The sequence below is a fragment of the Hydractinia symbiolongicarpus genome, chromosome 8 (genome assembly GCF_029227915.1).
Source record: "Hydractinia symbiolongicarpus strain clone_291-10 chromosome 8, HSymV2.1, whole genome shotgun sequence".
Taxonomy (NCBI): Eukaryota; Metazoa; Cnidaria; class Hydrozoa; order Anthoathecata; family Hydractiniidae; genus Hydractinia; species Hydractinia symbiolongicarpus.
This window is the reverse complement of record NC_079882.1, coordinates 13,296,980-13,323,899: the sequence shown is the minus strand read 5'-3', so window position 1 is coordinate 13,323,899 and position 26,920 is coordinate 13,296,980. Positions and strand designations below refer to the sequence as shown.

The window sequence follows — 26,920 nt, the reverse complement described above, 5'->3', positions numbered from 1 at the left end:
ATGGTTAAATTAATTAATCAAACTGGCCGGAAGACCCGGGCCAAAACGTCGGTTAAGTCACAAGAAGTGTGTAACCCACCATTAAACATTCTGTGTCCCCGCAGCCATTTATTTACACACCATTATTATTTTATTTAAAATTTTAAAATTTATAGCAAAATATTTTATGTTTTGTTGGAGAATAGGGTTCATAGAAAATTATTTTAAGGATTTAGTTTTGGATATTATACAAACATTTTGCAATATATTTTTGTACACTAGCAGATTTCAGGAGAAAGCATGAAATTGTGATTTTTATTTTTTAGGATGTATTTTTGCAAATCAGGTTTAAAAGAAACTAATTGAATGACTTATTTTTAAAAATATTAAAAATAATACCTCAATATTTAATCCAGCATTAATTAATCTTCCTATAGGTAATAGGAAACAACCAAAAGCACGCATTCAATGTTTTAGGTCTGCTTTCAGGTGTGCTTTCATTGGCATTTGTACACTCACTTTTTTATTAGACTCTCACCAATTTATGTTTTTGTTGCTTTTTCAATAAAATTTCAGCCATATATCCAACATGATGGTTTTTCTTGAACATTGCGTTATGATAAAAAATTTCAACAGTTTGGAACATAGTGTTACCCTCTTATCAACAGAAAATTTCAAGGAAAAAAAACAATGTGAAATGCAATTCGAAATTTAATCAACATAGTGGTATGGTTAACACATTTCAAAGGATTTTACTCGTTTTAGCCCAGGAAGAAACATTTATGTACCATAGGGACTTAAATAATATATTTTCCTACTTATTTTAGGATATGTTAGTAGGATATATGTACAATGTATTTCTAATGGATTTATGTATGTCTTTATAATGTAAAAAAATTATTTTACGTAAACACAACACATTCAGATCTTCTAGAGAATGCAAGAGTTAGACAAAAACAATAAAGAAAAAATAGAATTTTTGATATGTTTACAGGATAAATATCTAATACTTTAGTTGTTCAGCAGACGTGATGGAGTGAAACATTTTACATTGTTTTTGAAACCCATCATTTTTTAAATCAGTTTCGTAAAATTTTAAACCAACCAAATTTCATTTAAAATCAAAAATTAAAAATTTGTATCGGTGTCACTTAGGAGATATTTTCTTGTTGATCCCTCAATAATTACTAGCTCAAACAGCAAGAAGGGAAAATTATATGATAAATCCAATATGCTTTTTATGGATAGATCCAAAAAAGGTTAACTCGGAAAGATGTTGCTAAAAAAACCTTAAAAAAAAAACTGAAAATGTTTCAATGGTAAAGCTACTAATGTGAAACAAATAACAATAGCTTGAAATGTAATTCAAAGAAGAGGTACAGGATAAACGAAATAAAATAAAATTTTGCAAGTCAATTTACAGGGCTTATACATACACAAAATTTTATTGCAAACCCAGTTGCAGATCCCAAGTTATCGGGTCGTCAGCAAAAAATTAAGAGGCCTGGGAAGAGCAAATGTCATTTGTCAGTGTCATTTTGGCAAAAAGTTTTATGTTAATCAATTCACCTTTATAATATCTATGCATTGATAAAGTTTGAATGCACATCCCTTAACAAGTCTAAAATTACTGCTATTACTTAAATATAACATCATAATTCATGCAGCATAATTAAATCTAAAATTCTTTAAACGTGAATATCTTGAAAACAAAAAGAGCTTTTTAAAAAATTTAAAAAGACTTGCTAACTTTTTAAGCTCTATAAAAGTCCAAAATCATTATATACCTCAGGTTCCCTCAAACACAGGCTTGGCTACAAAACCAAAATATTACCAATTAAAATAAAAACTGATACTATTGCTTGTAGGGCATATGTGACATGTTTGCGATTTTCGACCGTTTCATTATTATAACGCTGTTAAAACGCTGCTATAACGCAGTAATAACGCTTCAAATTCAGCGTTAATTTAGGACTTTGATCTTCATTTTAAAGCGTTCAGAGGAGTTAAAACAACAAGCGTTATAACACGCTAATAAAGCTAACCCATGTTTTATTTTTAGCAGCGTTATAACGCTGCCCCACTTTCGAATTCCGTTAAAATTGGATCGTGAAACAATAACTTTGACTTCGCGTTCAACAAGTTTAAAAAGTGAACTTTAAATCACAAATTTTATTATTAATTTATTTCCCTTTCAACTTACGACATTGGCATCAGTGTTAGCCAGCGTGCAATTATATTACGTTGTCAAAACGGCATAGTAGAAATAAAAAAGATTGCCGTAAATCGTTTAAAAATCAAGAAAATAGGATCGTAGAAAGCAAAAAGATCGCTGCAGATTGTTTAAATACAGTCAAAATGGCATCGTAGAAAGCAAAAAGATCGACGTATATTGTTTAAAAATCATGAAAACGGGATCATAGAAATAAAAAAGATTGCCGTAGATGGTTTAAAAATCATGTAAATGGGATCGTAGAAAGCAAAAAGACCACTGTAGATCATTTAAATACAGTCAAAACGGCATCGTAACAAGCAAAGAGATGGCTGAAAATCATGTAAATACAGTCAAAACAGCATCGTAAAAAGCGAGAAGATCGCCGCAGATTGTTTAAAAATCATGAAAATGGGATCATAGAAAGCGAATAGATCCCCAAAGTTCGTATAGTGTTAAACTATGGTGAAGACCGTCCCTTATAACGCGTTATAACGGTTAGAATAAGCTTTTAAGTTTATGGCGTTATAACGCCTGTATAACGCTTCAATAATCGACGGTTGCTGTAAAGAAACGTTTTAACGCGTTATAACGGTTAGAAGTGATAGTTCTGAACCGTCTGTCTGAGCAATGTTCAAAAGTTTCCTACGTTCCAAATTTGGTGAAATCTGTGACACCGTTATTAACGCATTATAACACTGCTAAATGAAGAGCCAATCAGTTTGAAGTAAGCAAGATGAACTTTAATGAGATACTTTTTACAGTCAGCGTTATAACGTGCTATTAACGCTATAAAATATCAAATGAAGTTAAAAAGCAAACAGCTGATGATCGCAAACCATGTCACATATAATAAAACTTACCAACAAATTGCAAGCACATTCCACTTCCACAACAAACACATTTACACTCTCTACAGCAAATCTCACCATTTTGTACTTGACAGCTTCTTCAGTAGGGCAAACCTCATTTTCATTAGTTAGACTACATTGAGATTGTGGTAGGTTATGGTGACATTTTATTTCAGGATGTGGGTTGATTAAGTTGTTTTCATCATCCATACCATGAAGAAGAAAGGTTTCAGACCAACTCAACAATTTGTAAAGCTAAAAAAATTATAACACAAATAGATAGAGAAAATCCTTCTCACTTTCTTGCCTGCAAGGTCTCACAAGACAGGCCAACCCCCATCAACAAATAGGTTTTTTTAACTTCAATGGTGACTTAACCTCAGTTATTGCTATGCTTTCTTCCACAAAAGATGCCTAAGTTGCTTAAATACAAAAATTTATTCCTTCTTAACATTCCTCAAAAAACTTTGTAGTTGTTTTGATATTGCAGAAGTTTCTTCTTGTGAAAGATTCTTCCCTTAAAGTACAGTGAGGAGAGTGTGTATCCATGTAAGTTATATAACCAGGACGTGGGACAAATTCGGTTTTTTAGACAAATACTCTCTTAAATAATTTTGTATGCCTGTGTTCACCTCCACATTAGTAACAAAGTATGTGGTCAAGTATATCCTTCGCAATGCAAAGCTACACACAATTGAGGGGCCATTCTCATGTTCTGTAATAAGTCAAAATAGCAGTTTGTTTAAGGGCAACCTTAATTCTAGGCTGTTTTGATCAGATTTGTAAGGTGCAAATGCTGAAGAGACAGGACTAATCGCTAGGTAATTTATGGTGAGATATTGATTTGTTTTTTTCCATACTGATTTGAGCAATTGCAGTATGTTAAACCTTGATAAAGTTCACAATTTTCCTTCCAAAACAAATAAATAAAAAAACTTTGAAATAGAAATCATGCACATGCATTTAATTTTTCATTTGACTACTTACCTTTTTGGGAACAATGATGCAGAATTATTGTTTTTTTTTTAAAATTAATCCTTCATAAAGAACTTTTGTTTCATTTTGTGGTGAGAAGGCATTAAATCTGGCTATAACAGTCAGTAACAATTAAAGTGGACCTAACATAATATGTAATAGAGTAACATGGCACAAAAAAACTGAGCTAGAAAAACTGAGCTTGAAAAATTTAATTAAGAAAAAGTTTGTAATAGCAATAAAGGCAGCAAGAAAAGCAAATATTTAAAAAGCTATATCTGGAGTGACACAAAGTTTTAACAAAATGTTTTTCATGCAAATCTTTTAGGTAAGTTCCACTTGTATAAGTACCTCGGGATCCTTTTAAATAATCCTCCCGTATTAAAATTATTTGTTTTACAGTAAATTTACAATTGGAAATTTGCTTCGAAAAACACAATTTTCCCGTTTGAACATAGACCTAAATCTTACTTCCTATGAAAAAAACAAGTTGAACTTATATAAAGGACCCTTGGAAGTTGTCCAGGAATCTTTTTATTTTGAAAAATCTTTTGTTGGTGTTTGAGATATTGGTCTTGATCGTGTAACATACGTTATACGAAAAAAATTTCTATTATCATATACATACAATCAAATTTTTTAAGATAGAACATGTCCTATTTTTTATATGATATATGATCATATAAACATATTGTCTTCTATTGAAATCGAGATTTTAACCATTCATAACGCGTTAATAATTGCGACGCTCTCTAGGAAAATCAATCACTTCTCTTTTTGTATTAAAAAATACGAAATACAGAAATTTCGTATAAAAAATACGGATTTCGTGTTTTAAAATATGCGTATTTTTAAAAATACGCAATTCTATTTTTAAAAATAGGCGTATTTTTAAAAAGAGAATTTCGTATTTTTTAAATACGAAATACAGATTAAAAAAGCGTACTTTCACAGAAAGTAAACAAAAAAAAAGCTTTTAAAAGTACATGGACCAGAATGTTTTGCCGGAAGCATCTGTGGCTCTACGAATACAAAAAATATTCGTTAAAATCTAGCTGTTGTGCATGTTTTTAAATAAATCTTATGTAGTTTATAAGCGTTTCGTCAAAACATAGGAATGTACTCAGGCTGATTTCCCAGCTAACTTCACAAAAAAAGGAATCAAGAAGCTTCTTTAGTAGATTGACTTCGTATTTTTTAATAAATTTATAATGGAAAATTAGTTAAAGTTTGTTATTTCACCTCCGATTCTAGGGTCTAATTTTGTGTTGATTTAATTTTCAGAAAAATAAAAATTTTTTTTTGCTTAATCAAGAGCACGCAGCATTTAATTATTTTTCACGTTGCACATAATTAGATTATTTTAATATATATTTGACTTATTCGTCATTGGGTTTCACAAATGTAATTTGTGATGTTGGTGTATACGAACATTCTACAAAATGCATAGAACAAAATAATGTGGATTCAGAATACTTAAAACAAATATTTTTAAATATGTTTTTTCCTTTCTGCATTATACATGAATATAATATTTAAATATTTACACATGGAAAATTCATTTTTTGCAAGAACAAAATTAAGGCTAAACCAGCTGTTCGGCGGGAAATTTCTATGGCGAATTATTTTTTCTAATTCTGAACTGAGGAGTAATTGTTCCAGTTCTCCAATTGTGGAGAAAAATTGCTGATTGCTGTTAACGTATTTCAGCCTCTGGAAAAAACCCACCATGCAAAAGCGATATCGAAAAAAAACGTGAAAGATCTTTTATCACTCAAAATTACGCGCCTGAAGAATGACTCTTAAAACAGAAATGGCTTTTTAAAAAATAAAAAAATAAAAATTATCTGCAATTAAATCCATGATAAAATATCTGTTCCGCCTGTAAATGCAGTTTTGCAGACTTGCTTTATCCATGCTCCATCGGCGTTCATCTCCACATTAGTTAAGAACCGCATGGCTGGATTTCTTGTGTAAGACCTGGTTACAAACGACGAAGGGGGCAAGCAAGAAAGATTCATGTCTATGTAGTTTTTTTAACTAAGTCAGGAGTCAGTGAATTAGCTAGGATGGTCAGGTTGGCTATGAAACGCTTGCTCATGGATTAAAAGGACCAGGACTATTCAATAGTGTCCAACCAATACGGAAATCTATCGGACATTTTGTCCGACGAAAGTTTGAAACGAGCTACAGACATGTCCGACCAAACTGGAAATGTGGCGGACATTTTGTCTGACGAGTCTCCAAAAATTATTTTGAGGCCTGTTCTATTTTCTGTTGCTTGGCAGTGTGGACTTAAAAAATTGCACATGGTTTGTAATAAGAAGAATTAAAAAAAATTAGATAAAAACCTTTAACTTTAACTTTTATATGGCTAGCATCATTTTAAAACAAAACATGCTTAGAATTAGGATTATGTTTGACCAAAAGTTAAGAATATTGCTGTGTACTTTTTTCTAACCAGACATTTTAAATCCAAAGCATATTTTTTAGAAAAAATGCTTAGTTCTGAAAATACGTATTTTTAGAAATACGCATATTTTTTAATATGGAATTTGTATTTTTAGAAATACGAAATACGGTTTTTAAAAAATATGCGTATTTTTAAATACTCAATTTGTGTTTTTAGAAATACGAAATATGGAATTCTAATGTTTTAAAAATACGAATTAAAAATAGAAGCAGTCGATTTTCCTAGAGAGCGCCACAATTGTGCCAAAGTTATGTAAACATAAAATAAATGTACTGAAGAGCGAGAAAATATTTAAAATAAATATTATTCCCAAGAAACATGCACCTTTTTTGGCAACCACAGATCATAAAGTAGATAAACATAGATTCAAACTTTTCTCTTTGTCGTTTATCTTTATCGGTATAAAATATTCCACATTTCAAAAACTCACAATGGTTTTACAAAAAATATTTCACACAGCGGCTAGTAGCAATGAAAACAGCTCTCTTTGTTTATACATATTTTGAAACAGAGAATAGTCAATATAATCATTTTCTGTATCTGTATATAGTATCGAAAAACAAGTAAAACAAAACAAAGTAAATAAAATCATTTTCTCAACTCAACCTGTAAGGGTGATATTTTGCCTGTGAAATTCCCACATTGTATTTCCATTAACCATGCATACTCAATTGTATCACTCCCGAGTTGAATATCTTTATCTGAAAACATCGCATGACCACGAAACTGAAGACTAGACAAACTAAGGAAGCCAGTATTGAGATGATCAGATGTGTACTAAATATTATAAAAACAAATCAATGAATAAAAGTTAATTTTGGTGAAATCGGTCAAAGCAATCGTTTCTGACCTTTACAGCACTTTCAACAACAATAGATATAGGTGATGTTATTAACTGTAATCTTGTTTCTTGGAAGACTTTATGTATCTCAAATGTGATACAATCAATATAAGCTTGTGGTGAAGATAAGCCATTCATTGTATGCTATTAAAAAAAAACTAAGCATATCATACCACACTGCACTGTACTAAAAAAATAAAAGATATAGCAGTTTAAAAAGTTTAAATCGATGAAAGCCATCTAATAAACAGTTGCTTTTTGCTTTGTTCTGATTTTTATTAGTATTACTATGTAACAGAAAAAACATCTTCAAATAACTGTAGTATGAAGCATCCCTTGCTAAAATCGCAACATTAACAGTAAATCATTTCATCTAGAAATCGTAGAAATCGTAATAATTTTATATCCATTTTTGATGTTGGGAATATAAATGGCTGCATCTTCATAAAATCATCCATCACAACGAACAAGCATAAAAAAATGTAGATTTAATTTTACATCATAGTCTGATGAAGATTAATAAACTTAAAAAGGTATATGTTTGGTAAATGTTTTTTTTCTTTTTGCTTTTGAAAACTGAACTGGATGCAACGAAAGTCAATTTTTTTTTAGTAAAACTTGATTTTTTCACAAGAAAACTCTGGAGAGTCCTTTATGGAAAGGTAATTGCCATTATTAATTGGTGTGATCTGTTAATTTCAATCCCGTAATTATCTGCAGATTAACAAAAAGCCAAAAATAGTTTCAATCATTGCGCATTGATGATATTTATATTATATTTATATTATTTACGGACAAAGACGGAACAGACAAGTGGTAATAAGTCCTAAGTTTTAAAGTGTTTTATCAACATTTATCAGACAAAGCTTTAAGAAACAACTAATAAACAGTTAATAAAAATAGTGTCAACTGTTTTATTACTTGCGCTGAAAAATATTACCCTCAGTCATCGTGACATTAGGTAATATTTCTCAGTGCAGATTAACAAAACAGTTTATTATATTAGAAATGTGAATATGTAAAATGAGATTTTCTTCATAATTTTTTTCCTACACATTTCGGTGCATAACACACACCATGACCACTAGAATGCAAGATCTAAATCACTTATTATTATATTATGGTTATTAAACAAAATCAAGAAAATACGATGCTACATTGTGTTGTTTAAAACTGTTTAAAAACTTAAGAGTCTTTTTACCAACAGTTGTTTGTCACTATTCGCTGTCACAAGAACTTTGACATTATATGTCTGCAAGTCGACGTAGCGTTGAATTTGTTTGTTGAAAGTGTCTGAGATCTTTTCATGAAATAGTAAAACTGTAAGAACTAAAAGTTTTTAACAGTAGTAACAATTAGTTTTTCATTTTCCTGTGTTTCTTGTTTTGAAATGTTTTGAATGATAGCGTTCTACGGAATTTCAAGATATTGATTTATTAAAAAAGAAATAGGCCTCTTTCTTTCATTTCTTGATAAACCATTTGCTATATCTTTTCTGTGAGTTGTAACCTAAAGCAATGTTGATAGTCTCATCTGACAGTACACAAGTAAATAAAATGCTGACACAAAAGATGCAAAATACTAGATTTGTTTACGATTTGATTATGATTAATATGTCCACAAAGAAAATTGACTAAATAATCAATATCTTGAAAACCTCGTAAACGCTTTATTTCAAAACAAGAAACACAGGAAAATACAAAACCAATTGTTACTACTATTAAAAAATTTGAAAAAAAGTCAAAAGATCTAGTGTCGGTGCAGGCTGACAAAAACAGTTGATAAAAGACTCTTGTTAGTTACCTGTCTTCCACCAATTTTAAACAACAGTGTAACAACGTACCCTCTTGAAGTTTTTTTAAAATCTGATAATTTATTAATATATTAGATTATACATATGTTGAGTGATTAAGATCTCGTATTCTAGTGATTATGATGTGTATTATACACCAAAATGTATAAAAAAATCAGGTCAATTTTTTTTGTTGGATGTTTGAAACACACATTCAATACACATTTTATTTAAAAATAAAGCTAAAACATTTAAGAACAGAAAAAATTTATAAACAGGTCTAAAATTAAAATCAAATGTGAACATTTAAAAACAAAGAAGAATGATTTAAGTGTTGACAATTTTAAACTATTTTGTATCTGGACTGGTTGGTTCTAGTTAGTTTATTTTTCTTTCTTTATCAATTAATTTTTTTGCTGTGTTGGGGCAATTTTAATGTTGAAGAAATTATTTGCCTTTATACTTTAATATAGTTTGCTTTAACTTTTCATAGTTTTGTTTTCAGTGCCTGTTAATACAGCCTATTATAGACTGATCATATGATTAAAATGACCAATAAAATGTCTTGAAATAACATAAACATTCAAAAAACACTTCATTACAGGGTAATAAAGGGCAGTAGGTACCACCTTGAAACGGAAAATATTTCTTTGATATTTTTGGCTTTTAACACATCTAGACATTAAGATTTAAGATGGTTTTTTAAACTCCATGTACCCCTGTACAAGTAAAAATTTCAAAGTCGCTTTATTACAAAACTTGTACTTGTACACTAGATAGAACTTAAAGAGAGGATGAAAAATTAGGTATTGCATGTCAACCTTACTTAATATCTAGATGCATCATAAGCTAAAAATATTAGAAACAATTCTTTCCATTCAAGGTGGTGCTAAGTGGAGGAATTAAGAAAAAACAGGTAATATATCTGACCATAGTAAGCTCTGCTTGAACATCGAATAGCACAATAGTGATGTTAGCTTCCAAAGGCCTGACATGTCGAATGTCATCCTTTCCTGCAACATTTCCATTCTTAGGTATGTAAGTGTTATTTATAGCACCTTCCCGCATTGTGTTAAATTCTTGCATTACTTGATCAACACCAAAATAATTATTCTAAGAAAAAAATATAAGGAAAAAATAATACACATTTATGCAACAACTTTCAGTGGAGTGAATTTTATATGAGTGGTTTAATAGTTTATCATACTTTAAATCCAGTAAAGAATTGTCTCCAAAAGTACCCAAATAGTTTGACCGCAGATGGACCAGCCTCTAACTCCACCGTTATTACATCAGAAGCTAATTGCGATGGCTTAAAACCTTTGTAATTCAACCCACATTGTTTATTTATTTTCATTATCCTGTCATTGGTCACTGGAATGGGATGATATTTGTAAAACAGATTTAAAACTATGACTGGAACAGACCAAACATCAATCCAACCACTTCCACTTGTTCTTTGCCTCCAACCTTTGCTTACTTGGTCTTCCGGGTTAACACCACTGTTGACTTCATATAATTCGTCAGGACCATCACCTTGATCAAAATCTGGTGTTACACTTGTTGTCCTAGTAACTTTAGGATACATGACCTCATCGCTACTCTTTGCTAATGCTATAATACTTCTACGTAGTGTGTTAGATTCAGGAACAAAACTTCGTAACATAACTGTTTCTCCACGAAAGAAAAACTTTGTTTCCACAGTTTTTGGCATAAAATGAGTAAAAGGCAGTAAAAAGTTTACATCCAATGCTTCACCACATAAAGCAATTTCACCTGAAATGATTTTTTTTAATTGCAATTTACTGAATATGAAATGTTTATAACTCAAAAAAAAAAGAACTCACTGTTTTCATTTTCGTTGGTGCAATCAATCCAGTTGTGCTTATTTACAAGAAGTACAAGTTCAAAATCTCGTAAATAAAAATTAAATTCCCATTCATAAGGAACAAATGTAGCAATATCAGGAGGTGTTATTACAGACCAATCATTCAGGAGATCTAAGGTATGTGGCGTAAAATCTTGTCACGTACATAGAAAAAAATTGATGTGTCAAATTCACTAAGATTAGGACTTACCATTAAAAAAGTGAACATGTTCATAAATAAAATAAAGTGTTGTTTTGAAAAGCCATAATTCGCAAGTCCAATGTTGGAAATGGTTCCACATTCTTGGTATCATCATACTCACAGCAACCTTAAACATATACAATAAGTTTAACAAAAACATAGGTTAGGCATACTAGATTGTTACACAAATTAATGCTATCACTTTTTTAAATTTTTTAAATCCTCCAAGTGAAACAAGAGAATTTAAAATCATAAATGGCAAAGGGAACCGCCCTTTTTTAAAAACAACCCACCACCTTTTATTAAAAACCACACCCTTCTTTTTTTAAGTGTAACTTCCTATTATTTCGAGGCCAGGCTATTATCTTCATTCTGTAACGGATATGTAATGCAAACACCCTATTAATTTGAACTTGTATTCAAAGACATCAGAAAGCATTTTTGTTGTTGTTGTTGTTGTTTAAAAATATATGGCAGCTACCAAAAAGTGATGTTAAATAGTTATAACAAATTGATAGTGAGAAAAAGTTATAGGAAATTAAAGCTCTTGCTAATTCAAATTGTTTACTTTTTCTGTCTTTTATAGCCATCAAATGTAACAAAAAATACCTGGTATTTTTAGAACTTTAAGCAAGATCTCTAATGCATAGATAATTCTCTCTAATTTTCTAAGGTTGCCAATTTTGAAAAATGCAACAAGCTTTATTAGTGAGTTTATTAAATCTTTTCACAATTGTCAACTTCAAACGATTTTTTCTAAACAGTTTTGACAGACAGAAACATGAATTTAGATATATTAATGAATAAACATGATGTAACTTTAAAATGAAAGAAATAGAAACTGGCTGGGGTATAAATGATATGGACATTCGAATGAGTAAGTAAAAAGGAAAAATTTCAAATCATCACCAGGAAACTACAAAACAGTGGTGTAATTTTCAAAGGAATTCTAAGAGTGGTCACTTCACAACAAAGAAACATATACTGATTCAAAATTTCTGTTAAACTTATCAGCATAACCTACTTCAATCATTTCACATTCCAGAAGCCTACGGCATTGCATGCTAGTCGATACTTCCATCTGATGTAAGTGTGCAACAATGTTACTTGTGTATCCATATTCATTTACTGTCCATGGTTGATAAAAATGTACTGAAGAAGATTTGTTGCAACAGACATGAATAGCAGATGTTATCTTTGACAAAAGTATAAAAATGGGAATACTAATATGGTACTACACAATCCTAAAAACAGTTCCACACTTTGTTTTACTTTTCATTATGAGCAGTGACAAATTCAGACATCTGGGATATGGTTGTAGTTGCAAAAAGAAAAATCTTAAAGATCTGTATCCTGAAAAGCAATATAAACATTTTATCCAGTACGTTCTGCCTATACTGTTGTTTCAAATGGCTATAACAAAAGCAGTCAAGCGGAATGTGAAAAGTACTCAAAATCTTGAAAAATGGCATTAAAACTGAAAGGGTTCCCATACCATCATAGACCAATTGCAATTAATCACAAAAGTCACAAAGAAGAATTAAGTAGAATTGTTCTTCAAATTGACTATTGTGCACAACTTTTTGACTGAAAAAACAAACATGTTTTTAATGTGCATAAGGACTATTAATGTGAGCACCTCGTTTTTTGAGAATAACAAATCAATCGTTGTTGCATCAACAAATTCAACTTTGACATCAAATCCAGAATGTGATCTTTTTTGTTCTGGTTCCAAAGGCTTTGTAACTGCTATTTCTTGAAAATTACTTGGCAAAAAATATTTTTGGATGGCATCTCTGAAAGAAAACAATGCTAATGCAGCATGACTTTAAAGACATAACAAAAGCTGTGTTTTAAACTGACACAAACCTTTGTTTATCAATCCATGGGCCATAAGTTATTGTAGTGCTTTTAGAGAACACCAGATCACATGCCCACTCAGGATCTGGTTCAGGGCTTGCATCACCAGTTCCAACAGGAACAAGCCCTTAAAATAGAATATAACATTTACATACAAGTAATGAAAGGAACAATTACACTGATATTATGGCATACCTGGTTCATCTTGATAATAGCATATCCTTGCATGTCCAGCTTGCAAAACCACAAAGCCTTGTCCCATATACTTTGGAGATCTAAAAGTTTATAATTAATCTCTTATAATAATATGATAAGTGTCCACGTGTGTCTGTAACATTTAAAGTGAATGTGTTCATTTTTCTTTGATCTAGCTGAAAAAATTATGTTTTCTTTGTCAGAAAAGCCTCAAGTTTTGTTTATTTATCTTTTATAATCCTGTGATAAGAATGAAGAAATTTTATTTTTGCTGAATAAAATCATGTGTTTAAAACAAAGCAATTTAATTTGCAGAAATTTCCAAGTTTCCCTTGACAATCAAAATAAATGTTAAACATTTATTCCTGCTTTAGAAGACGAACAAATTAGTATAGCAGGTTGTTTACATAAATTTCAGATTTTTGTTTCGAAACTAAGTGGTGAGAGTGACAGTAGAAGGCAAACGTTACCTGTTTTATAGGCAAATCATAGTGGTTTAATTTAAAAGAGCTAAAATAGTCGCAGCTTATCTAAGCTACAATCCGAGACGCAATGTAATTGGACATCTTAAATTTTACATAATTTCACAAGCTTATAAACTTTGAAGACACTGTGCCACCCCTTATCCCTCTTTCAATGTTGTCGTGTAACCCTCAGAGCTATCAGCTCTTAATCAACATTGAAATTGGTGAAAAGAGGGGGAAGGGGAAAAAGAGGGGAATCCACTGCATATAATGTTCCCAATTGTAGTTCAAAGTTCAAAAAAATAAATTATTAACTTCTTTCTTTCTTTTTTAGATAGCTGTGTTTAATTTTTTTATCATGTCTAGCCAAAGATAATAACAGTAGCAACCATATATGTGGCTTCAGAGGATTCAGACTATTCACTAATGCTGCTAGGTTTGTGTCACCATAACTAACCCTGGAAAATATTCCAGGGTTAGTTATGGTGCCATTATGGGTCAAGTTCCAGACATTACTCAACAAAATGAACTTCCCCAAGAAGCCCATGCAAATGTTATACCAATGAATTATCGATAATGTGTCCTTAACTAGACGTAGACTTGCACAACATGTTGCATCTTCAAGGTGTTCTCAAACTGCTGACTAAATTAACAATGGGCATCACAAGTTGCCAACAGACCTGCCCAGAATGCCGAAGGGCAAGCTGTTGGATGTTAAACACAAAATGATGAACAGGCTGCCAATAGATGTGTTCAAGATGCTGCAAGGCAAGTTATTGCTTGACAAAGGCAAGATGTTGAGCAGGTTGCAAATAGAAAACAAGCAAATGCACAACGAAATGTTGTTGTTTAAGCTCGTAGAAATACCCCATATTATGTTTTACATCAACACGTATTTTCAAGCTGTAAAGTTTGACAATGTGGTCAGTCCAAGACAATATCTAATATTCATAGGATGATAGCATACGCTAGTTTTGGATTAAAAAAGGTATTTTGCTGCTCTTTCAAAAAAAGCACACAGCCCTCGAAATAGAGGTCGGACATCGGACATTGTCCAACCCAGACGCAAATATGTCCGACGAAAGTCAGTTCTGGCCTGTCATTTTGTCTGGCACATTTCTGTAGCAACATCTCCCCTATTATAACTTCAAAAATGAAAAATTGAAACATGCAAAAATAACGAGATAATTCAAATACAATCTTGTATCTTTTAATCAATCTTCGTTCTGCATCTCTTTCATTTTGTTTTCATCTGCCGTGTGCCATCATGGAAGTTTCTTAATCATGATCACACTTACCACAAATAATAAATGTGTTAGGTGTCGTTAAAAAAAAAAAAAGTAAGGCTGGGCATTTAATGAGCCAATTAAATCGCAAAAAAATGCCGTCGCTAAATAAAACTTAAAACGTAAAATAAGTTTTTAAGTTTGTATTATTATTATTATTTGTAAAGTCATCACAAGCGAATAGGCAAAAATATGCTTCATTTTCAAATTAAAAAAAATCTTTATCCATGTGGCTTAAATAAAACTTTAAAATTCATTCAGAAAGTTTAGCTACATTTTAACAAACTTTTTACAGAAAAAAAAAATCAGTTAAATGGGACTTGCTATGGTTTCCAATTGTTTTGTCAAATGAAGAAATTATCTACAATTAAATTCATGATATAGTCTGTTCCTCCTGTAAGTGCAGTTTTGCAGACTCGCTTCATCCATGCTCCGTCGGCGTTCACCTCCGGATTAGTTAACAGCATGGCTGGATTTCTTGTGTAAGATCTGGTTACCAAGAATCGAGCTATGGACATGTCTGACCAAACGGGAAATTTGACAGACATTTTGTCTGATGAGTCTCCAAAATGCATTTTTATCCGGCATGGCATTTTTATCTGTACCAGATATTATTTCGACAAAGTCATCACTAAGGCTAGAATAAATATTTGAGATGCAGGTTGTAAAAATTACTGATTATTCAACATTCCACACATTTGTGTATGGTTTTTATTTCAAAAGAATATATTTTGGAAGGCAAATAAAAGTAACAAAATAACAAAGAGTGACTATAAGCCTATAAAAATTTATGGAAAAAGTTGAAGAGGGAAGGGAAAGGAGGCTACATCACCCCTATTAGGGGCGGTTACAACCTTTGTAATTTGAGACGGCACTCAGCATTTGCTGACGTAATTATCGACATATTTTTAAAACATGTACCTTCGCTTTGGTGAAATCGCACGTGGTGAAATCGCACATTGAAAGTCCCTAGGCTTTGTTGATCAGACGTGTGAAAAAAAGCAGAGGATATAACAACAGAAAAAAGTATTTGTTTCTCCAGAGAATAGTTCAGTTGCCTCCTACAACAATGCATGAACAACAAACTCTTAGTAAATCAGTTAACATATTTGTTGCCCTTCAACTGCATCATTAAAAGTTTTTCACCAATGTAGTTTGATTATATCATTGCAGAAAACGCTAAAATATATTTAATGAAATGCTGTTTTATCTGCTTTGAACTTTAATATTTACGCAATTAACTATTATTATTATTTTATTTTTTATTTTTCTTTGCTTTTCTCTGGTAAAAATAATATTTTTTTATTTAGGAGGTAGCTAAAACATTTTTTGGTGTTTTGTTAAGCTAAAAAATTTAGAAGCTGTCACAGTATTCTAATAAGTGCGAATACAGCAGTTATTTGTCGACACTAAAAATGGCGAATTATGAGGGTTTCGTTGGACACTAAATGCATGATATATGCTTTTAAAAGGTCTAATCATGGAGGTGCAGAGCAGTTCAGAACCAAAAGGCCTGAGGACAAGGTTAGCATTCTCTAAATTTAGAACTGGTTACCCCACATTTTCGTATCTAAACATTCTTAGGAGGAAACCAGCAGCGTTGATGTTTGTGCTACATACTGGAAGAATATCATAAGAAAACAAACTTTAATTAGAAAGTAATTTCTGTCTCTTTCCGTATAGTGGGATGAAATAAGGTAGCACTCTCTTCTATTTATTTTTTAATATTTTTTATAAAAAATGGATCCATCTACTGAGCAACCTTGTTGTCTAATTTGGCAAACCTTGTCCCCAAGAATTGTTGAGAACAAGGTTGGCAATACTCACTTGAGCATCATACCCCGCCTAGGTCAACAGGTAATATCAGTAATTTTTACAACCTGTTTGTTGAAATAAATTTTTTTATGTCAGCAATGAAACTGCTGACGTGAGATACATTTCAACTGATTTGCGTCGGCATTGCATCGGCAGTATTTTTTTGTAATGAAATTTTTCAGCTGGCAAAAACTTTCATCATTCCCGATAGTGAACTTTGTTAAGTTGATAGTTCACCGCCAACTGGCTTTATATATTTCGAGATGAACTAATTAGTTTAAGGCATTATTAAGTTGTATATCGCAGAAGTCGCCGGTGACATGCTTCGAAAATGCTTGTTATACGCACAGTTCAATATGAAGCCAAACTATACAGGAGATTCAATTGCTACAGTTTTCGCAGACCATCTTTTCTCACAAAATCGTGTGGGAGAGAGAACTTCTGGACTATATACCATATACTACTTTTTAGATTATTATTACGAATCAAATGGCACCACGGTCTGTAGCTTGAATGGTTTTAGTTAGTGTTAATGGCCTAACTTCTGAAAATGAGTGTAATTATCCTGCAGTCGCAATGAGTGGGAGTGACTCAAACAATACCAAAATTGTTGTTTTAAAAAATTCCACAACAAAATTACGTTTTGCCAACGCAACTACATTATTGCATATTTTACGTTGGCAATTACATCAGCAGTGCCGAATGCTGACGCAAATTTTAAGGGCTGAACAGGTTTCAAACACATTTTTGGATAAACTTTTTGTGCACATTGGTGAATTTTTGCTTATGTCCACAAAAATTTTAAACTCAAAATTATTGCATTCTAAATGGACAAACCAAGAGAATGCTAAACTTATTAGAATAAAATAATGTTTCATCATTATAAATATAGTTTGAGAGTCGAATTATCATTTGAAAAAAATAAGTGCATTCAACTTTGTTAGGATATTTTTCTTGTGTTATTTTTAAAAACACAACTTCAAATGATTATGCGCAATAAAGTTTTTAGCGAGTGATTTTGTGATAGCAAAACAAAACAAAAACAGTCTCCAAGTTTCTCTTTGTTTACCTACTTTTGCATATTGCTAAATTCTTGAAAATTACTTTTTCTATGACGTTTTTCTACTGGAATTTGGCTTGCCTGAGCGCATCCTCACAAGTCCTGCCAAGCTTTGTTTGTTGTGTGATGTCACAAACGAACAAAATATAAACAACAAAGTTGGCTTTTGTTCCATAATGGCAGTGACAGTTAATGTAATTATCATTTTTTGGGGAAAAGTTTGGACAAGCTCTATACAATAGAGCCAACAGATATAAAAATGTCTAAAAAACGTATTTTGCAGTTTGGTAGTATTTTGTTGATGTCAACTAAAGTTTTCAAACCCCTATATCACTTTAATGTTTGATGAAAGCACATGGTCCTATTACAAATTTTTATCAGTTTCAGGCTCTTCACAATGTGACAAGTTAACAAATTTCTGAAATTATTTTTTTGTGTATTGAGGTGTCACTCCTGATTTTATTAAAATTGAAATGTCAGATTCTTCTATTGGTCTATTGCCTAAGTGCATTTTCCACTGGCTTATGAACTAGTAATACATAATTTTAAAAACCTGATTGCATAAAACTTCTTAGCAAATATTAAAGTAGAAAAACAGTTAAATTAGTATTAATACATGTGAGCAGTATGGATGCTTGCAAAAGATAAATCCTGATAACACTTACTCAGTTGTTGATCCTTCGTAACCTGGACTTCTAGATAACAAAACTCTGACATCGTCACATTTTGATTGCAAGAAATGAGTATAATGGTCTAATGAAGATGGTGCCTAAAGAAATGCAATAATAAAAATGTGCACTTTAAATTAAAAAAAGCATCTACTTGCATGCGATACACATGCACTAACTCTAATATATATCTGCTGATTGATTTAACATTTGCTTATCTGAACATATCTTCTAATTCCTTTTGTGTTTAAATTAGCAGTTATGTATAGTAGAAGAGCTGGACTAACTATTATTTTACACAATGCATCTCATCAAATTTAAAAATCAAATCTTACTTAACCCTCTGATATATCAATCTCAGTAAGTTAATAAATTCACATACGTCGGGCATACAATATGCAGCAGTGGCTGTGTTGAAATGAACCCATAATGTGGTTTCCAACAAACGATTACCAATAGCTAGTTTTCCCTGCAAAAAATAACCATATGATACTAATTGTGAGGAGAATTTGCTGTTCATTGTGTTCATTAATTAGCAGCTGCAGGCAGAAAAAAATGGCAAAGTTTAATAGATTTTTTTGCTGGCTTTGTAAACTTAACATATTATAGTTACAAATCTTTTTTAAACTTTAAATGACCAATCAACTTAATAACAACAACTTACTGAACGAATGTTGATATTGACAAGGGGAAAAAGATCTTGCCACGATCTAACACTGCTCTCATCTACATTATTTCTAAATTCGTAAAACAATTCATACATGCTTTACAATGTTTTACAGAAACTGAGTGCCAAAAAATTATAAGACATACTTGTCTTTTCCATTCTGCTTCAGGACATCTAAACTTAAGACAGACTTCCGTGCATCTAAAAAAAACAAAAAGTTTATTCAAAAAATTATGTTTATTGCTGTTGTTTATGCTTGCCCTATAAACACTTACCTCCATATCTCTCACTTTTTAAAATATCTTTGATGTTGGTATATAAGTCTGACCTACAAAATGAAAGGGGCATGCATTGCCTGTATAAATATATACTTACAAAATAATGATGTTCCAACAGACACAAGAACTTAAGAAAAAGTTACTACATGTAAGGCGACTCCAATTTAATTAGTTGTTCTACGGGCCCGACCGACCCTAATTTTCACGAAAACAAAAAAAATAATTATATCAAACAAAAAAGTATTAAAGAAAAAAACAAGAAAAAAAACAAACATTTTCTCATCCCATCTCGTGAAAATATAATGGGCATAGAAGATAATCAATGATGTTGAATGTCAATCTACAATTATACTAAACAAAGGTGAATCAATAATGTTACTTTAGGACCACCATTGGTAAGGCCACTGAAAGTTGATTCTTTGTTCATGTTAAAATTTGTTGCTATAAAACAAAAATGCGTGATACGCTAATTTTGTAACCACAAAAATAGTTAGTGGTTAAACAGAAGTTTAAATTTTTATGTGATTTATAACAAAAATTAGCTACTTTCGCTATAATAGTTATAATACAAATGAAAAACAAGACAGATCATTGTCGTAACACCCTCCTTCGTTATGATTAATATATATGTTTAAAATTACGCTAGCTAAACTGTAATACAGCAAGACTTTAGTTGATACCATTTACGAAAAATAATTAAAACAAGATAGAATACGCTTGTCGTAACGCCCACCTCCATTATGAATTTTAAAAAAATGATTTTAACGCTGCGAAAGACTTTAAATATTCTCAACTATACAACCATAGTTCGAAAAAGAACTTGCACTTAAATTTAGATTTTCCTATAAAACTGCGCAAAAAACATTAAAAGAACACCAAAATTGTTTGTTTTATTATTTTAGGTAGAAGAATAACTTGCTGTATAACTTTCAAAACAACACAACAAAAATTCTTGCTGAGTAACCTTTAAAAACAATTTTTGAGCATGCAACTATTTTTTGTCTTTCCACCTTGAGAACTAGTTACATATTTTTTCGTGAGACAAATTATTATTATTTTTCCTTTGCAACCAAAAAATATAAACTGCATGCATTATGCAAAAAATACATAGAAAAACGGTTGTCGTAACACCCTCCCCTGTTATTTTTCGATCATACATTCTCGATAAAATTAATTTTATTTTGCCGACCGACCGTAAGCTACTATTGACTTCGCCCGTAGAACAACTAATTAATCGACTAATCTAAATTTTTTTTTGTATCAGTATGCTTGCCCTATAAACACTCACTTCCAAACTTGGTCTGTTCCATTCCTAGATGGCAGATGCACAAAATGTAAGCCAAGCTACTGATACAATTTTACATCTTTCCAAACCCAAAAAGGAATGTAAGATTGATTGTTTGGATAAGAAAATAGCAGTTACAGATAATAATAAATTCAAAGAAATCAAAAATGTGCCATTGGACGATATTTTATTCTTTCTCAGCTTGTAGCTCTTTGTTCTCATGTTCCGACTTTGACATTCTTTGATTTTGCAAACAAGTTTTTAGGATGTTCTAGTTATTTTTTTTGAGAAACACCAAAATCATTGTTGCATAAACCATCAAAATTCTTCTCACATCAACAAGCACATTAGAATTTCATGAGAAAGTGACATTCGGCAAGACGTTTGCCAAAGAAAGAAAAAATATAAAGTATTGATTGTTTAAATACATCATTATTTTTCTTAAAAAACACAAAAGTGCGAGAACACGCAACCAAAAACCCATTAAAAAAGAAAAGAAGCTTAAATGAACACTTTCGCCTTTTGAATGAGAATCGAGAGAAAACATTAAGGCCAAAACATTGCCTTGAAACATTAGCTGATTACTGACATGTTTCTACTGACCATCAGAGGAAACCAGACATTTTCATTATTGGTAGCAGTTTACTGAAAAAGGTAAATAGTCAAACCCTACACAAAACCCTAAAGGATGCTCAAAAGTCTCAATGAAATTATTTCTGGCGCCAAAGTGTAATGCATGAAAACATACATAAAACCTTTTCTTGATTTAAACACAAGCAGATAACTCTCCACGTATGCACTAACGAGCTAGCTATTAAATAAAACACCCTCTAAAATTTCTGAAGACATCACTGATCTTGTCATGTCTGCGAGTTACAGAACTAAAATTATTGTCTCCAGTATAATCGACAGAAATGATAAATATGCAGGAATAAAATAATGTAAAAAAAAAATTGAAAACAATGTGCAATAAACACACCAGGACATAAATCCTGACGTATATCTTAACAATAGTAGTAAAAGAGGAACTAAAACCTGTCCTCGCAACATCATCAGATCTATTGAAAAGTGTTGATGGCTTGAGCACAGCATTCGTGGAAAGATTGTAGAAAATGTTTTAACACTTTATCAAACATAAATCCAACATAAATTGCACCCCACGTTATGGGCATATAAACATAAATTTACATGGAAGCAAAGTTTCCAGGAGACTGTCAAGGATTAATTCTGTTGATATGTGAATCAAAACTTGATCAATCCCTTACCGATTGTATTGAATGGTTTTAAACATTCCTATGAAAGAGACCGAAACAAGAATGAAGATGGATAGGTCTTGTATGTTAATCAAATAGTGATACTAAAACTTTACCGTCAGTGATGTAGAAATAATGGGTATTGAAGTTATTAGTGGAGGACAAAAGTGACTTATACTTGACTTCAAAAGCTGTGAACCGAACCGAAATTTATCAACCTTAAAAACACACTATAACCTAGCAAACTTAATTAAATCATTAACTTTTTAGAAATATCTTGTGAACCCATGCTGTATAGACCATATATAGGTTTCTGACAAGACAAGGCAAGGTTTAGTAACAGGTCTGATTGGCACAAACTTATAACACACTCCTCATAATAAAGTACAAAACTATGAAAAATCTATGAAAAATTTTAATAAATCTGCATTCTAAGAATCAATTGAGTTAGAATTAATGAACTTTGCAAACCTAGATGCGGCTTTCAAGAAAACAGTTAAAAAACATATGCCACTAAAACAAAAGATCGTTAGAAACAATTATGCACTACTTCTTACGAAAAGATTACAAAAAAAAAAAAATAATGACAAAAACCAGAAAAAAAAAACTAAAGGTCTAGAAAATTCAAGACAACAATGCATTTGGGAAAATCATTAAGCCAAATTTCTCTTAGAAAGCAATCGAGCAAAAGATAACTTTATGAGTCGAAAAGGACGCTGTTTTGTGAAATAAAAGTGAAATTCTATCATGAATGATTATTTCGTGAAAATCACGAAGTCACTCAATATAAACGACACCCCTGAAAATAATCTAGAAACAGCAAGTGATTGTTGTTGTACCAAGATTGATGCTATTATTTCAAGTTTCAAAGACACCCAAGCATAAATAATATCAAGGCAAAGATCATTCCAAATGCTGGCATTGACGAAAATGAAATTTTGTCATGCTTCAGTAGAAAACGTAAAGGGTTGTATCAGATCTTTAAAGAGTGACAAGGCCTGTCCAGAGGAAGACATACCTGCAGATCTTATCAAGGCTCATGCAAATGTTTTTGTTGAGCAGTAACCTAGTCACTATTATATCAGTTTAACAGATTAGTGAGTTCATGGAGGGAAAAATGTCCCCCATTCTATCTGGTTTTAGGAAAGGTTGCAGTAGTGAACATGCCCCTATAAATCTAATAAACTTTCTTCGAAAAAGGTCATATTCCAAAACGTGTTGCTGACTGCAATAATCATAGACTGCTTATTGCTAAGCTTCATTCTTATAGGTTCTCTTTTAGTGCACTTATCTCTTTTGGAACTTATTGAAATAGTGCTTTCAGAGAGTAGGTGTTAATGAGTTTCTGGAAGAAGATGGTCTCTGGTGTACCACAAGGGTCAATTTTATGACCACTACTGTCTAAATGATTATCTTTTTCCAGATGACATGAATACTTACTACTCTGACATTTAGTTGTAATTAGAGGTGAAATATATGTTAATACAACTTTATAGGTCAGCAGCTTTATGGTTTTCCAAAAATGGCTTGCAATTTTATAATATTTGGGAAGCCATAAAGTCCAAATTTAATTTTGAATAGAGAAATTTTAACTGCATTAAATGTGCGAAGCTTCTAGGTATTAAATTTGACAGTTAGTTAACTTGTGCAGAACACATCAACTCACTGTGTTAAAGGTAGCTGCAAATGTAATGTCCTGAAAAGAATTTCCTGGATTGTTGACGATAAAAACAGAAATGTATTATATATGACATTATAGCGTCTGAATTTAATTACTGTCCTTGAGTCTGGGGATTCAATAACAGAAAATCTATTGCAAAGGTAGATAGAGTCTTGAAAGGGGCACCTTTCAGTCTGAAGTAGAATCATTTTCTTCTATGGAAGGTATTTATGTGAAAAATGGTAGACAGTTACTAACAGAGGTCTACAAAACAAAATGGAAATTGAATCCTTCTTAGATGGAATGTGTGTTCCAGGTTAGAAATAACACTGGGTACAATTAGGGTCATCAAGTGGTTAAGTTAGATCTTAAACACATGTCACAAAATAGGGGTATAACATTTGGATATGTAGCCTAGCAATTATGGCATTTCCTTCCAGAAGAAATGAGTTTTTGATCTAGTTCTGTATAGATTTAAAAGGATATTCTTATCTCCAATGTAAATGTAGGATCTGTGCAAAAATATATTTTTAATTTAGGTTTTGTATAATTTTACTTTATAACATTCAATTTTAATTAGTCATAACAGACTAACCACCTTCCTTAGTAAAATCAATCATGATTTAATCTTATCATAATTGTGACATGGTTTTCATTTTTCGACCGTTTAATTATTATAACGCTGTTAAAATGATGTTATAACACCGTAATAACGCTTCCACTTTAGCGTTAATTTAAAACTTTGATCTTCATTTTTAAAGCGTTAAGAGGCGTTAAAACAACCAGCATTATAACGCGTTAATAACACTACCCGTGTTTTATTTTTAGCAGCATTATAACGCTGCCCTACTTTCGAAACCCGTTAGACAAAATTCGATCATGAAACAATAACTTGACTTCCCGTTCAACGAGTTTAAAAAGTAAACTTTAGATCAGAAATTTTATTATTCATTTATTTTCTTTCCAACTTACGACATTGTCGTCAGTGTCATCCAGCGTGCGATTATATTACGTTGTTATAAAAAAAGTTTATTTACAACAACGTGTCATGGTTCCATTTACTATGTTTTAGAACAAGTGTTTTAAATCATAGTAGCTGCATATGTTTCATTTCGTCGATAACGATCTTGTCAAAACCCCGTTTGACATATCGTAAGATGAAAACAGGATCGTAAAAAGTGAAAAGGTCGCCGTAAATTGTTTAAAAATCATAAAAACAGGATCGTAGAAAGCAAAAAGATCGCCATAGATCGTTAAAAAATCATGAAAACAGGATCGTAAAAATCAAAAGATCACTGTAGATCGTTCAAAAATCATGAAAACAGGATCTTAGAAATCGAAAAAGATCGGGGTAGATCGTTTAAAAATCATGAAAACAGGATCGTAGAAATCGAAAAAGATCGCCATAGATCGCTTAACAATCATAAAAACGGGATCGTAGAAATCATAAAAATCGCGGTAGATTGTTTAAAAATCATGAAAACAGGATAAAGCTTCAATGATCGACGTTCGCTGTAAAGAAGCGTTTTAACGCGTTATAACGGTTAGAAGTCACAGTTTTGAAAAATCTGTCTGAGCAACGTTCGAAAGTTTTCTACGTTCAAAATTTTGTGAAATCTGGCGTTATAACGCTTCTAAATGATGAGCCAATCAGTTTGAAGTAAGCAAGATGAACTTAAGCACTGGTATACTTTTTACAGTCAGCGTTATAACATGGTATTAACGCCGTTAAAATATCAAATAAAGTTAAACAGCAAACAGTTGATACTCACAAACCATTTACTAACATTAAATTCTTGAGTTGCTATGTTTAGTTATTTTCAGAGATGACAATAAATTTATCTTTTTTTGACAAAGAAACATGTGCAGAAAACATTAAAAGCAATTTTGATGATTACAATGTAGGGACAACGTGTTGATAACATGTGAGAAAAACAATCAGATTAGCAACATTAAAATGTAAAAAAAGATTTTTAAATTTTCAGTTTATCAGTCACACATTGAAGCTAATACAATCTAGTGAATATATTTTTTCTTTTCTTCAAATTAATGTGCACCTGTTAAAGAGATGAAATTCGAATCCATTCAGCTGTAATATCCACCTGCACTTTGATACCTCAAAAAGATCTAAATGTGGGTTAATAGAAAAAGTTACATTTTCAAAACAATATTTAATGGTTGTATGAGTACCGTAATTCCTCTTTTTAGCCCCCAGGGGCTTATTAAATTCTGGAGGTTTTAATAGAAGGGGGGGGGGGCTAAATAAAGGAAGGAGGCTAAATAAATAATAGAATTTTAAAAACAAAAACAATATCTATTATTCAAATTAGTTTTATTTAAGATTTATATCAGATGTTAACTTTATCTGTTTCATCATCATCTTCATCTAACAGAAGTTTTACGTCTTCCATGCACCTCTCCTCTTCTGTGACGTCAACCGGATCAACTGGTCACAAAAAATTGAAAGATGGACTTGTAGTGCCTGGAACATACACAGCCCGTTGTAAAAAAAAGAACCGCAGGTATTTTGGAAACAAAACTTGGGGAGAAAAAATTAAAGCTGTAGCATATGGATATCGTTGTATATGACGTTAAATCAACGAATAATAATTATCTGACTGTCTGACGTCACAGTTTCTAAAATATAATAGAAATATGGTAAATACAAATTACCAAAACAATTTTTACCTTGATCTTTTGATATTCTTCTAAGGTTATTTAGCTCCTCAACCTTGTACTTTAACCACCATTTGAAAATTGCCAATCCATCAACAATTCTAAATATAAATAGCATTCTATGACATAAAGATTGAATTCCCCTAAAAATTTAAACTTGATTTAAAATTTTAAATGCAAAGTCAATAAAAGACACCATACTTGTAAAGAAACTTATCTCTAATAACAAGTGTAAATTTTCCGTGAACAGGGAAAATTTTCATGAAATTATTTCTACCGGCATTTTCACAACGCGGCAAAATCAGAAAACAAAATCGAAAATAAAAATGGCTGCAATAAATAGACGCTTGCTTTTACTGATTTTGCTGCAAAGAAGATTATCTAGAGCAAGTCAAAGCAAGCGATGTAGGGTTTGTAAAATATTTTCCGAACGTACTTTTAAAGGTGAATATCGTGCTCATTCAAGAAAAAAAGTTGTTTGACCATGAGTACTTTTTTAAACAATTTCGCATGTCACAACCTGGTCTGAGCATTTGTTATCACTGATTCCTCCAATTAATA

General features: G+C 31.5%; 1 protein-coding gene across 2 annotated transcripts in view; it reads right to left on the bottom strand.

The window, feature by feature from the left end:
- Nucleotides 1-26,920, bottom strand: part of LOC130654382 (bridge-like lipid transfer protein family member 1) — a 112,657-nt gene that overhangs the window by 54,427 nt on the left and 31,310 nt on the right. The window contains exons 4-21 of one of the 2 annotated variants that reach the window (XM_057456946.1): nucleotides 26,372-26,460; nucleotides 25,741-25,810; nucleotides 19,483-19,535; nucleotides 19,354-19,408; nucleotides 19,205-19,277; nucleotides 18,923-19,009; nucleotides 18,538-18,641; nucleotides 13,248-13,327; nucleotides 13,062-13,179; nucleotides 12,832-12,988; nucleotides 12,217-12,387; nucleotides 11,202-11,319; nucleotides 10,971-11,123; nucleotides 10,331-10,899; nucleotides 10,054-10,236; nucleotides 7,341-7,475; nucleotides 7,097-7,267; nucleotides 3,055-3,297 (exon numbers count right to left, since the gene is read on the bottom strand). In XM_057456946.1, coding sequence (XP_057312929.1) covers nucleotides 3,055-3,297; nucleotides 7,097-7,267; nucleotides 7,341-7,475; nucleotides 10,054-10,236; nucleotides 10,331-10,899; nucleotides 10,971-11,123; nucleotides 11,202-11,319; nucleotides 12,217-12,387; nucleotides 12,832-12,988; nucleotides 13,062-13,179; nucleotides 13,248-13,327; nucleotides 18,538-18,641; nucleotides 18,923-19,009; nucleotides 19,205-19,277; nucleotides 19,354-19,408; nucleotides 19,483-19,535; nucleotides 25,741-25,810; nucleotides 26,372-26,460 — 2,629 coding nt within the window. Of the gene's footprint in view, nucleotides 1-3,054; nucleotides 3,298-7,096; nucleotides 7,268-7,340; nucleotides 7,476-10,053; nucleotides 10,237-10,330; nucleotides 10,900-10,970; nucleotides 11,124-11,201; nucleotides 11,320-12,216; nucleotides 12,388-12,831; nucleotides 12,989-13,061; nucleotides 13,180-13,247; nucleotides 13,328-18,537; nucleotides 18,642-18,922; nucleotides 19,010-19,204; nucleotides 19,278-19,353; nucleotides 19,409-19,482; nucleotides 19,536-25,740; nucleotides 25,811-26,371; nucleotides 26,461-26,920 lie in introns of those variants that run through there. The other variant, XM_057456947.1, reaches the window with a different exon arrangement.